Source organism: Eschrichtius robustus, chromosome 11 (genome assembly GCF_028021215.1).
Source record: "Eschrichtius robustus isolate mEscRob2 chromosome 11, mEscRob2.pri, whole genome shotgun sequence".
NCBI classification, from domain to species: Eukaryota; Metazoa; Chordata; class Mammalia; order Artiodactyla; family Eschrichtiidae; genus Eschrichtius; species Eschrichtius robustus.
The window spans coordinates 56,786,096-56,798,868 of NC_090834.1; the positions used below are offsets into that span (position 1 = coordinate 56,786,096).

A 12,773-nucleotide genomic window follows, 5' to 3' on the forward strand; every position below is an offset into this window, starting at 1 on the left:
TAAGTAAAATGGTGGTGCTGGGATTTAAACTGAGGTCTGTCTAGGTACAAAGTCCATACTGTATTATAACACATGGTTTTTGTTAAAAATTTAGGATTAAATGGTGTGAAATTGGCACTGCCCTAGAAAATAAGGATCTGGAAAATATAACCAAAAGTTACTTAGTTTGGAAATAATATATGTAGAATGTCTAGCACAGTGGCAAGCCATATGAGACCTTCAGTATATGGCAACTGGCATTGTCATCACTCTTCTGAAGCATCTAAACCAGGGTTTGGCAAACTACAGCACACAGACCAAATCTGGCTCATCACTTGTTTTTGTAAATAAAGTTTTATTGGAACACAGCCATGCCCATTCATTTATAAATTGTACGTGGCTTCTTTCAAGCTACAATGGCAGAGTTGGGTAATTGCAACAGAGACCATATGGCTCACAAGCCTAAAATATTTATTATCTGGACCTTTACCGAGAAAGCTTGCCAACTCTGATCTAGATAACTGCCTCAGTTTTCTATTTTGCCTTTCTATGACCCCTACCTGAGGTTAGGGATACAACTTAGGATATTATAGTCCCTCTACTAAACTAGAGAGAAGGTCAAGGTGAGTAGAAGATTCAGATACTGTGTTCAAACTGTATGTCAGGCTTTGTGCATCTTGCATACATTATCTTATTTAATCCTCCCACCAACCCCATTTTATAAGTAGACTGAGGCTCAGAGAAATTAAATAAGGTGCCTTGGTGTCCTAAAGCCACTGCGTGACAGAGCCAGCCTTTGATATGGCTCCCAAGCTTGTGCTCTTAGATAAGAGATGTTATTTGCATCTTACAAGAGGCTACATCTTGGAGCAAGAGAAAGCAGTCTACTACCGTTCTAAACGATTGGACTCTTCTTCCTCCAAAACTGATCTCAAATACATAGGAGGCTTAATTTAAAGTCTCAGCTGGATGGACAAAACTTTAAATGGGACTAATTGGAGAAAGAGGGAGTCTGTATTTGCTTAGATCAGGAGGGGTGGCTGGTGTTAGCTACTGAATCAGAATGCCTGGGCGGTCACCTGCATGTCACAGCACTGCTCCTGCACTTTTCAACTGCTTTTCTCGATCACTTTTGGGGTGGCCATGCTGCTGGCTTCCCACCTTTCCCAGCAGGCTTCTGCTGTGACCCCATAATCTACATTTGCTTCAAAACTTCCACAGGAATCCCTCCTAGGCTCAGAGTACACACTCCGTAAATGTTTCTTCCTTTGAATGGAACACAGTGGCCAGATTGATTGATTGGTATTGAACATCTCAAGTATAAATGAACATGTTCTTTTCTTTTACTTTGTAAGAACAGTCAACTGTCAAAAGGCCTTGAAACACTACAGCTTTAGATTCTATTTGATCGGCCATTTAGTGAGTGCCTACCTTGGCCTAAGTCTTATGTCAGACAGCCACATCCACATTTGTCCCATTTAAGAATAATGGGTCAGTTTTCACTTATTTCATGATAGAAAATTCAGTTTGTAGCTGTATTTGCTGCTCCTAATAATAAAACAAGTTTTATAGATGGCAGAGTGCTTTCACATCCATACCTTTCCCTGAGACTGAGCAGGGCCAGAGAAGACATCCCAGGGAGGTAATATTTTGATAGCCCCTCTGAGAAAAGAATTGGCAGATTTGTTAAAAGGAGGACTTGAATGAAAACCAAGCAGCAACATAGAAGCTGGAGTAAACCATGTAACTTCACAGATTCTCAGGCCTAGATTTCTAAGCTACAGACTCAGAGAGAGAGGGGTTTGAAAAGGTGGTCAACAAAAACCTGCAAATCTGCTTGCATAATAACTCCCCACCTTATGATATAGTCAAAGCAGAACTAAGGTGAAGTCTAAATATTGCCTGACCCTCCTTGATTAAATCACCCACAGCCCTCTCAGACAGATGGCCACTCCTGTATTTGGTTCCCACCGTATTTTGTACATCTCCCTCAGGGTGCTTAGCAGTGAAATATTTTGCTTATACCAACCTGTCTCCTTTGATAGGCTACATGCTCTTCAAGAATAAGAACTAGGTCTTAATCATCTCTGTACCTCCAGTGCTAGCCCAGAGAAGGTGCTTAATAAATGACGGACAGGCAGACAGATGTACAGATGAAGAAAATTAGGGAAGGGAAGCCTGCCCAAACCTGCACTGGCAATCACACACAGCCCTACTTAGTCTCTCTCGTGGCAGTCATCCGGGTTCCCTTTACTGGCTGTAGATAAGATGGGGAAAAAAAGACTCCAGGACTCTTCCTGAAAGCAAAGACAGTTGTTCAGGAGAAAATAGGACAAAATAAATGAGAAGCCTAAGGTTCAGTACAGTGAACCTAGTAACAAGGCCTGAAAAAAGTACAGCCTTTTAGAATGAGACCCAGAAGTGCTGAGGGGGCAAGAGGAGTAAATAGAGAGATGATTCCTTTGTTCCACACAGCCACCAGAGACAGGAAAAACAGGCAAGAGTGAGCAAGGAGCAAGGATCAGCCAGAAAGCTCCGCTGATCAAATTTGGACGAGCCCACATCCACTGACTCCTGCTGTAGAATCCTGATCACCTTTGAAAGAGGGGGTTTCAGATACAGAAGGTGTGGGTTTCAGACCTATGCCTGCCACGTCCTGACAGCGTCTCGTCCTGACTGTGCATCCTTAGTAAGGCCTTCCACCTCTGAGTCTCAGTTGCCTTAGAGGTAAAGTGGCAGTTCTAATGATAGGCCTCCCCCGGTGCTGAGGGCATCAGTGTGCTGATGAATGTGAAAGCCTTTTGTAAGTTGACAGGCAGAGTGTGCATGTGTGTGACCAGTTGGCTGTGGATGATCCTACCTTGATTCCGTGTGCTTTGCCTTGCAGAGGGTTGCCCTGGCTTGTGCAATGGCAACGGCAGATGTACCTTGGACCTGAATGGGTGGCACTGCGTCTGCCAGCTGGGCTGGAGAGGAGCTGGCTGTGACACGTCCATGGAAACCGCCTGTGGTGACAGCAAAGACAACGATGGAGGTAGGGCTCTGGCACCCATGGGTGCTGTGCATCTCCAGGGCTGTGGGAAGCACAGAGTGGAGGGTGGGCATTACTGAGATAACAGGCCACCAGCACACCAGCTGTCCAGTCAAGGGGGCCTGCAGGGTAGGCATAAAACGGCACATGTCATCTAAGGAATTGAGTGCATATCGCTGGTTGTTCCATTTGAACTCATTAAAATTAGCTGGTGCAAACAAAATTAGCTACCCTCTGAGAGCAAGTGCAGAGGAGAAGGCATATGGAAGAAGGAATTTTCTAGGAATTCATTAATGGAATGAGTTGCCTGGCAAAGTTACGAGATACCGCCATCGGAAGTGGACAAGAAAAGGCCACCCAATTCTGTACCACAGAAAGTGGCAGAAAGGATGCTTCTCCAGGGGAGGGAGGTTGAGTTGCCTCTGTCAAGGTCCCTTCTCCCCTGATTCTGGTGGTAACCCTCACCAAGCATGCTGGGGGCCACCTTTGCCTCCACACCTTCTGTCCCTGTGGGTTTGTAGTAGAATTTGTCTTTGCTGTTGGGTTTTTTTCAAGTGCTGGGCAGTCAGAACCCTAAGGAAGGGAGACCTAGTCTTGTGGAACTTTTATTAGCTGAGAGTGAAGAGTCCAGGGTTCTAATCCCAATTCTGTCTTTGGTGCTCTGTGTGTCCTTAAGCAAGCTACTTGATGTCAGTGGGCCTCACACTCCCTATTTATAAAATGAGGCCATTGGATCATAAGAGCCCTTCCAGTCTTTATATTAGTCCTAGAATTAGCCTTTGTCTTTCTGTTGTGTGGAACTTGTATAAATACGGACACAGTGTGCTTTGCTTTCCCACTTGGAAGATGGGTTGATTCCTCCTGACTCTACCGATCTCAAGGGGTTACTAGGAGAAGAAAAAGATGGAGATATGAAAAAAAAAAAAAAGATCAAAACAGTTAATCCTTCCTTTCTAATGATGGCCTAACAGTTGGCCTACTCCAGATGTGTTTATGCAGCTCCCTCATATTTATACCAAGGGACTTTCTGATGTACTGCACAGAGTAGGAAATCAACAGGCCAGAAACTCAGCATCCCAACCTTTGGGAACCTTCTACTTAGGGTGATTCTACAATCTCAAAACACCAGAAGGATTAAAAGGCCAAGTGTGTGCTGTTGTGATTACTCTGGTTCATTTGCCTTGAGTTGGCTCCGGCAACCTTGGGCTGTTTCAGGCCGCTGGTCTTTGTCTGAGACAGTCCTTCGGTCTGCTGCCTGAATCCAGGAGGTGGTCGGGCCTGATGCACCCAGTCCTGGGACCCGTGGGGTAATTGTCGACAAGGAGCTCGTGGGGTTGGGTCATGGTAGCCAGGCAGAGGCAGTGGGTCCCTGCTCTCCTCCTGAGATCTCACAGGGCTGAAATGTCCCTTAATCAGTCTGAGATTTGTGGAGCTCATTCATTCTGTGCTCCATAAATATCCAGGGTTCCTGTTACGGAGCCAGGCGCTAGGCCAGGCACAGAGATGAGTAAGTCTGGTCCCCACACTTCAGGAGCTCAAATGAGGGAGGGAGACCAAAGTTAAGTGCTAATGGACGGTGATAAGGGCAGTTGCAGACTTCTGTATTGGCTGTTGTGAGAGTAGGAAGACATTCATCAAGAAGGTGAAGCTTGAGCAGGCAGGCGTCTCTTGGAAAGGAGGGAGAAAACATCATGGGCAAAGCACGGAAGGGCACCAAGTAGCCCTGTCTTCAGGCAAGATAAAGTGCAGTCGTACTGGCTCTTCATAGGGAAGAGATGTCAGCCTAAATTATCTGCCTAACTCCCCCCCTTCACTTTGCCTGTGTAGACGCAATTCCATGACCAGCAATGACATTCCTATAGTTAGAAAAGAAAGGGAGAGGAGCCGTACCGTGAAGTCATTCCCTTCTCAGGAATCCAGGGTCTTGGCCAAAGCTTTCAGGAGGCTGTTGACTATCTGGGCAGCAAAAGAACTGAATGTCCCTGAGAAATGTGGGGAGGGGGTGCACTCCGCCGTACCACGCATACCAGAATAAGTTATAAAACAGGGTTCATTTACCCCCTCACATGAAACACAATGCCAGCGTACCCTCTGTTCACCATCCTTCAGAGCCAGCCCTCCCAGTGCTGACAGGGAGCATGGGCACACAGGAGCCAAAAGCCCCACAGCTTTGGTGGGAGAAAGAGCTTCTCATCATAGGAAACAGGGCTGATCCCCACCCCAGGGGAACAGAGCCTTCTCCAGCCGCCATGGAGATGAACCAGCACGAAGTGGAAAAGAACAATGAGAAAATCCCCAAGTGGAGGAGAATATACCTCTTCCGTTTACGGAGCATGTCATGGACTGGAATGAGCTTTTACATACGTTTTACGAAAGCCATACAATAGTACTACTGTAACTTGAGTTCATTCACTCACGCAGCAAACATTAACTGAATGTCTGCTCTGCACTGGGCCCTATCCCGGGTCCTGGGGCTTCAGAGACAAATAAGACACAGTCCCTGCCTTTGTGAAGTTCACAGCCTGGAGAGAGAAACAGCACCAGTTGCAATGCAGTGGGGTAATTGCTGTAATAAAGGAGCATCCACTCATTCAACTGATGTCATCAAATGCCTGGGTACCCTCCTGGGAACCGTGATGTAGCCCCTGTCCCACGGGGCTTCCAGTTCAGCCAGGAAGACATCCCATGGATCGTCATGGTGGGGAAGACAGCTAGCTGGGGAGACCAGACTGTTGAGGGAGCTTGGCCTTGGGTTCTCAACTGAGAAATGAGGGAATGTCTCACCTCAGGACCCTCTCAGTTTGGTGGGCTCTCTACCCATTGGGGGAGCCAAGAGGAAGGGGCAGAGGGTCCCCACTTTGCAGGGTGGCACAGATGAAACAACCGTAAGGGTTAGACTGTCCCCAAGCGCCGGAGGGGGCAAGACTATCCTCACTGGCCCCTCTGGGTCTTGGCCAAACGGGGACAGTTTTAGTGGAGGGAGAAGCAGGGCAGGCTGTGCACGGCAGCACAGGGGTGAGCCAGATTTAGCAGTTGGCCGTCTGCAGTTCAGTCAAGCAGACATTTGCTAGGCTTCTGCTGTCTACCGGGTACCACACTCCTTTCTGAGAGGATATCAAGACCGATGAACGTGACCCTGTCTGTCTCCCTCAGGAAGCTCACAGTTATTTGGAAGGAATTGTTATCCAAACAACCAAATCTTATGGAGGTAGAATGAAACAGGTGCCTTTATTTCAGCCATGATGTGGGACACAGCATAATCCCAGATAAATAAGTCAGGGTGGAGGGAAAAAAATGTTAGCGTCTCGCTGAGAGATTGTTTTTGGCGGATGTGACTCAGGGGCTTGGAGAAGGGATTAGCAGAGGTTAACGTGAGTAGCAGGACTGGAGGAGACAGAGAACAAAGACTACAGCTCCCTCCTTCTACTCCCCTGCACATTACAGACCGGGAAACTGGGGCCCAGAGAGGGGATGTGACGTCATACGCATCGAAGTCACACAGAAAGTCATTAACACAGCTGGACTAGGTAGGACCCAAGACTCTTGGGCCATCCTGTGTGATCTTATGGACCACCTCCTCCTGGTGCTTTATCCTCCTCCTAGACACGTAGTGTGAGTACTTACTCGAATTTAAATAGGCTACAGCAGTACCACAGAGCCGACCAGAGGATGACAATGATAACTTATATGTCATTTTACCGTTTGCAAAGCAATTGTGTACCCATCCAACAACACTGGGAGGTGTATGATATTCTTATCCCCATACTCTTTTCTTATGATGAGGAAGCTAGGACTTAGTAAGGGGAAGTATTTTGCCCAGGTCACACAGCTGGCAGGTGACAGAAACTGCACAGTCTGTGAGGTCTGGCCACATGAGAACTTTTCAGTGTGCCCAGACTTCGAACTCACAGCTCTATCGTAACCCTGACCGTGGCTCTGATCTGAGAACTTCTGGTTTCTCTTCTTTCCCAATTTGCTAGGCTTAAAGCAGTCCTTTACAAATTAAACTGGAATTTCAAGCTTCATTAAGAATGTTCTTGGCAGTGTTTTTAAACTGAGACCAAAAAAAAAGTTACACAATATGGCCGAGTTGGGTTTAGCTTCATTGGTTTGTTTCTGTTTTCACTTGTGGTCGTTGTCTACATTTTTAAAGCGGGGAATAGATCCTGGATATGACTTAGTTACTCCCAGTCTCCTAATCCTCTGTCAGGGCTGCCCAGTCAACCTAGCCTGCCTCCAGATTCACCCCGAGCCCTGGCTGCTGAGGGGGAACAGCAAGGCAGGCTGGCAAGCAGAGGCCCGGACTCACCACAAAATGCGAATTCCTCTGTGTGGCCCATTTGACGAAGAAGATGATCCCTATGCATGTAGCGCCCTTTAGGAAGCCCTCTGTGAAGTGCTGTCACGTGCACCTTCCTGTGCGTTGCACACTGACCCTCTGATGGGGCATTCATGCCCATTTCAGAGACGGAGAAACTGTGACCCAGAGATGCTGTGTGACTGTAAAATAAGAATAGTGAGGCCTACCTTGCAGGGTTGCTATGAGGATTACAGGTGATGTATCTAAAGCACCTGAGAAGCAACACACCGCAGTGATTAAAAGTACAGGATCTGTACCTACATTGTCTGGATTCAAATCCTTGCTCCCCCATTTGCTGGCTGCATGACCTTCAGCGAGTTATTCAATTTCTCTAAGCCTCAGTTCATCACCTGCAAATGTCAGTTTTCTTTCTCCTGCTCCTTTCCACCTGTAATCACAGAAACATGATGTTTGTTATAAAATAAATATATATTCATATATAAATGATTATTTTTAAAACTTGGAATTATGTCCTCTATATAATTTTATCCTCTACTTTTTATACTTATGATTATACTGTGTTTCTCCATATAATGTATTTTGACCTTTTTCATGTCTTAGTTAAATTTTGTATTCCAAACTATTACACGCTTACTGCTGGAAGGAAAAAAATTCAAATGTACATAAAGGAAGACAACAGCCATCGTTTAGAGAGCATCTCTAAGGGGCAGGCCCTGCACTGGACACTCTGTGTCCATAACCTCCAGCCCCTCACAACACACTTGCAAGGCAGATGTTTATAGGCAGGGAAACCGAGGCTCACTGAGCTGACATGATTTTCCCAAAGTCATCCAGTGGATCAGTGGGAAAGCTAGGATGAGGATGGAACCTGTGTTTAAAAAGAAGAAGCCAAGAGAGAAAGCCCACTGGAATTTAAGCACTCAGACCCCTTTTGATAAAGGATCTTTAAGCAGCTTCAAGGTGTGTTCATCTCTTTAGGAAACTGTTGGTCCCATAAAAAGACAATCATGGATTGCAATTCAGGTAATTGATAGATGCAACCTGGAAGGAGAAATTTCAGTAAAACCAAGAACAGAGCTCTCTGTCCTCCCTTCTCCTCCCCATCTCCCATTGTTGGCATGGAGAGTTCACATAAAGCCAAAGAATTTGGCCGCACTTCAGACTATCTCTAAACCACATTTCTTGTGATAAGAGACAAGAGCGAAATTGACCTTTAAATATCCTGGGTTCTGAGGAGGAGATAAAGATTTTGCAAGCCTTTTCAAAGAAGGCACAGAATTTATTCTAGCAAATGACAAAAACTTCTCCCAGGTGTGTACAGACAGGGAGGCACGTTCCACCCACCATCCCCCGGGGCCTCCCCAGATGCTGTGCTCACAGCCGGCTGCAAAACACTTCTGTGGCCAGACTGCAGGCAGCTGTGAGATGAGACCAGCTGATGGGCTGTCGAGCCCGGGGAGGAGTTAAGCCTGCAGAGAGCTGGGTGGGCTTGTTAGATACTGTCCACGGGACCATCAGGTTAAGGAACCATGCAGACAACTCTGATGAAAAGAGTTTGCTAGTCCACAAACTTCCCAAACCTGCTCCCAGCTCTGCTCTCCTTTTGGCTTATTCTTGCCCTCCTTCTAGTCTCAGTTTAAACATTCCATCTTCCAGGAAATATTCCAGCCCTCAGCCCACGTTGGGTTCCCACCTTTGGACTTCCACAGCCCCCTCTGCTTCCTTCTTTCCCAGCACACGGTTATCTCTATCTGACCCACCACACCAAATCCTTTGGAGACATGACTCTATTTTCTTCTTGTCTATCCAGTGCCTAGCGCAGGGCCTGCCAGCCATGTGACAGACACTGAAGGAACAGAGCAGACTTGTCCCCTGTGCCTCCTTTCTAAGGAGAGGAACGAGCTCTTCCCGGGGTGGCGGTGGGGTTTCATCATGCCTCACAGCCCTCGATGAGCCCCATCCAACTGATGGAGCTGTTTGATTTGGGATCCTCACGTAATTCATTCATTTTTTTCATTCATTCAACAAATATGCTCACTGTGCACAAGGCAATGTGCTATGCATTTAGGATAAGACGTAGGTCATTTTCTGCCTTCTGTGGATGGGAGACAGGGCTGGGGGATCCAGGATGTCCAAAGCACTAATAGGGAAAGAGATGTAGACTGTGGACTAGTGCCTGGTTTTGGAGAAAGAGAAGAGACCAGAGTCCCAACTCTGCCACTTCACTAGCAGTATGACGTTGGGTAAATCACCTAACCTGACCCCAGTGTCTTCTTTTGTAAAGATGAGAAGGCCAGCTGAGTCACCACCTACGATAGAACTCTCGTGCCCGCCTGTCACTTCCTGTGAAAGTTCCAGCAGGCCAGCCACCAGGGGAGATGGGCCTGTGGCATAGAAAGTCCAGGAGGTGACTGTCAGGAAGATTAGCCCCAGAGGCTGCCCCATCCGCCCCCCACGATTGATGAGGACACTGACAGCAGAGAGGGAGATGGTTACCCAAAGTCCCACCACTCCCTGGCATCTGTTAAGGTCACAACACGAATAGGAAGCCACCACTAGTCAGCACCGCAATTGATGGCAGAGGACTTCATTCATTCCTGTGCCATAGCAACCGTCTGCAGAGGGTGAAGGACTCCAAGACTTCTTTCGTTGAATTACTGATTTACTCTTCACGGCCCAGGAAACTTTCAGCAATCCTGAGAGGTTGCCAGAGCTTATTATCCTGGTTTGACGTGAATACATTGCATCTCAGACATAGGAAGGGATGTGCCCAAGGTCTCATGGCTAGAGAGTGACAGACTCAGGGAAGGAACCCTGCCTTCAGGCTTCTAGCCTGGATTTTTTTTTTCTCCACTTGCCCCTCTCCAAGGTCAGTTGACACCCACCAGCAGGGTGGGTGCTGGGGAGGGAGGCAAGAGGAAATGGTGTGGCCCTCATTCTCAAGTTGGTGGCGTAGGACGTACGTGGAAATGTTAGCAGAAGCCAGTGCCCCACGCACCATGCACCATCTCAGCACCAGAGGGCTTCACGTTCAAGGGTCACAAGCACGAGAACTGCTCTGCAGTATTCATTTAGTGCCCCAGGGACCTGGCCCCTTTTTTCTTTTTTTTTTCTGCTTCTTCCCTTCCTTCCTTTTTCTTCGTCTTTCTTTTTAATCTCTATTCTGCCTTTTTTCTGGCTGTTTCCTTCTCCCACCGCCTTGCGGCACCAGAGGCCACTGCCTGCCGGGTGTGGCATTGCTGCCCCTCCCACTCTCCGGGAGCCTGACACTTTCATCTGCCCCTCTTCACTTTCACCATGTAAGGAGAGAGGGGAGGCCTTCAGAAGTTCAAGGACAAAGGAAATCTCGGGGTGGGGGGGGAAATGTAATTTCCCAAAAGCTAGAGTTTAGGGTGTAGGAGGGTTTTATTGAAATTTCGAAGGAAATAAAGGAAAAATCCTCTCTATTTTCCTGATGGGTTTTTGGGTTTTGTTTTTGCTCCTGTGATAACAAGGGTCTCCCAACGGGAATAGTAAATATAGGAAACATAAACATTTTATAAGTCAACCAATGTGTGTGTAATATACAATTAAGTGAGATAAGAAGTGCTTGGGAAATCTAAATGTCTCCAAATTAGCCCAAACCAGAGAATCTCGAAAACCATATATTGATGTATTTCTAATCTAATTTCTAATCTATCCCAAAATTTAGTTTTCTGTCCTCAGAACATACTTTTTCCTCTTACTACAGCTTTTCTAAAACTTGTCATCTATGCCTAAGAAACTGAAACCATGGAAGAGTCTCTGTTACCGTAGGGCAGCCATATTCCCTGCTGCAGGCTGCCATAATGCTGCATTTGAAAATAACAGAGAGGGGTTTGCACAGAAGCTGGTCTCATAAACTGAGACTTTGATAAGAATTTTGTGGGCCCTACTCATTTTTAAAATATGTATCTCATTTAATATGACGGTCTCTATTAGTGGAGGTTTAGCCCACATTTACGACTCAGCAGATATTTGCCAAATGAATGATAGGGGAGAGTCAACATAGGGAGGTGTAGGCGGGCAGCAGCTCTTCTCCAAGAGCTCATTGTGTGGGGAGCGAGACAGAGAAAATGAGAATTACAATATGGGGAGATGAGTGCAGTGGTGGGGGTCACCCAGGGCGCTGGAAGAGCACAGAAGGGTAGCATTTCAGCAACACTCGTAGATTCATGTTTCCCACTCAAGAAATAGTTCCTAAAAGTCTCTTCAGGATCAGAGAACCTTTTATTTTTCAGAAAGAACTGAGTTCAAATTCTGAGTCATCTTCTGCACTGACTGTGTGACCTTGACCAAGTTACTTTACCACTTGGAACCTCTGGTTCCTCCTCTCTGAAATGGGGGTGATGGTGGCGACAGTGGCTGCTTCGTAGAGTTGGGAAGATTCAATGACACATTCCTTGAAAACATTCCCTGTAAAGCATTTAGCACAATGCCTGGCACTCAGTAGGTGGCAGCTGTGATTATCATCATCAATCATCATCATCATTTAATACAAAAATTAATAATACTAGCAATCATTCCTGGCTATCCTTCCAACCAGGACCAGAGAGCAGGAAGCAGTTCTTCCAAGGTGCCACAGAGCCGAGTGTTTATAAAGAGGTAAAAGACTGGTTTCCAGGGACCGCTTCGGTGGTAAACAAGAGCAGGCAAGAGCTAATAAAATTTCAAATTAGCCATGACTTTTCACAGCCCTTCAATTGTGCTAGCTGATTTAATGGTCAGCGTCCCTGCTCGCCGGGATTGAATAATGGCGCATTTCTGCAGAGTTATGGATGCGGCAGCTGAATCTGTCATGCTAACATCAATAGCAGAATGCAAATAACCCTCAGCTTGGGCTGTAATTATGTGCTTAAGCAATGTCTGACAGAGGCAGCCCGAGAATGTGTGATGGAGCCCGCCGACTGCAGGGGAAAACAGGTGCTTGGCTAGGCAGTTAGCTGGTGTATCTGGAAGCTGGGACAGGAGCCACAAGGTAGGACCCAGGACAGAGCTGGAGTGAGAGGAGGCCTTTCCTCCACATCTCAGGATGGATCTGGCTGGTGAGCAGACAAAGGACAGCCAGCCCTACACTTTGGTGTGCTGTGTTCTAGGGTCAGGGTCAGGAAGGGGAGCTACCTTTATTAAGTACTTCCTATGTGTCAGGTTCTCTGCTAGATTGGGGGACATACACTATGTTTTTCACTTATGTAAAAAATACTTAAGTAACACTCTTAGAATCCACTTGTGGGACTTCCCTGGCAGTCCAGTGGTTAAGACTCCACGCTTCCACTGCAGGGGGCGCAGGTTCGATCCCTGGTTGGGGAACTAAGATCACACATGCCCCGCGGTGTGGCCAAAAAAATTTAAAAAAAAAAAAAAAAAAAAGAATCCACTTGTAAGAGATGTGGGAAACTGAGACCAGAGAGTTTAAGTAACCTG

The 12,773-nt window shown here is 46.8% G+C and overlaps 1 protein-coding gene across 1 annotated transcript in view; it reads left to right on the forward strand.

Annotated features, from left to right (window-relative positions):
* The window catches only part of TENM4 (teneurin transmembrane protein 4), a 396,776-nt gene that overhangs the window by 284,707 nt on the left and 99,296 nt on the right, over nt 1-12,773 (forward strand). Inside the window, exon 13 of the mRNA XM_068554555.1 lies at nt 2,867-3,013. Coding sequence (XP_068410656.1) covers nt 2,867-3,013 — 147 coding nt within the window. The remainder of the gene's footprint in view (nt 1-2,866; nt 3,014-12,773) is intronic.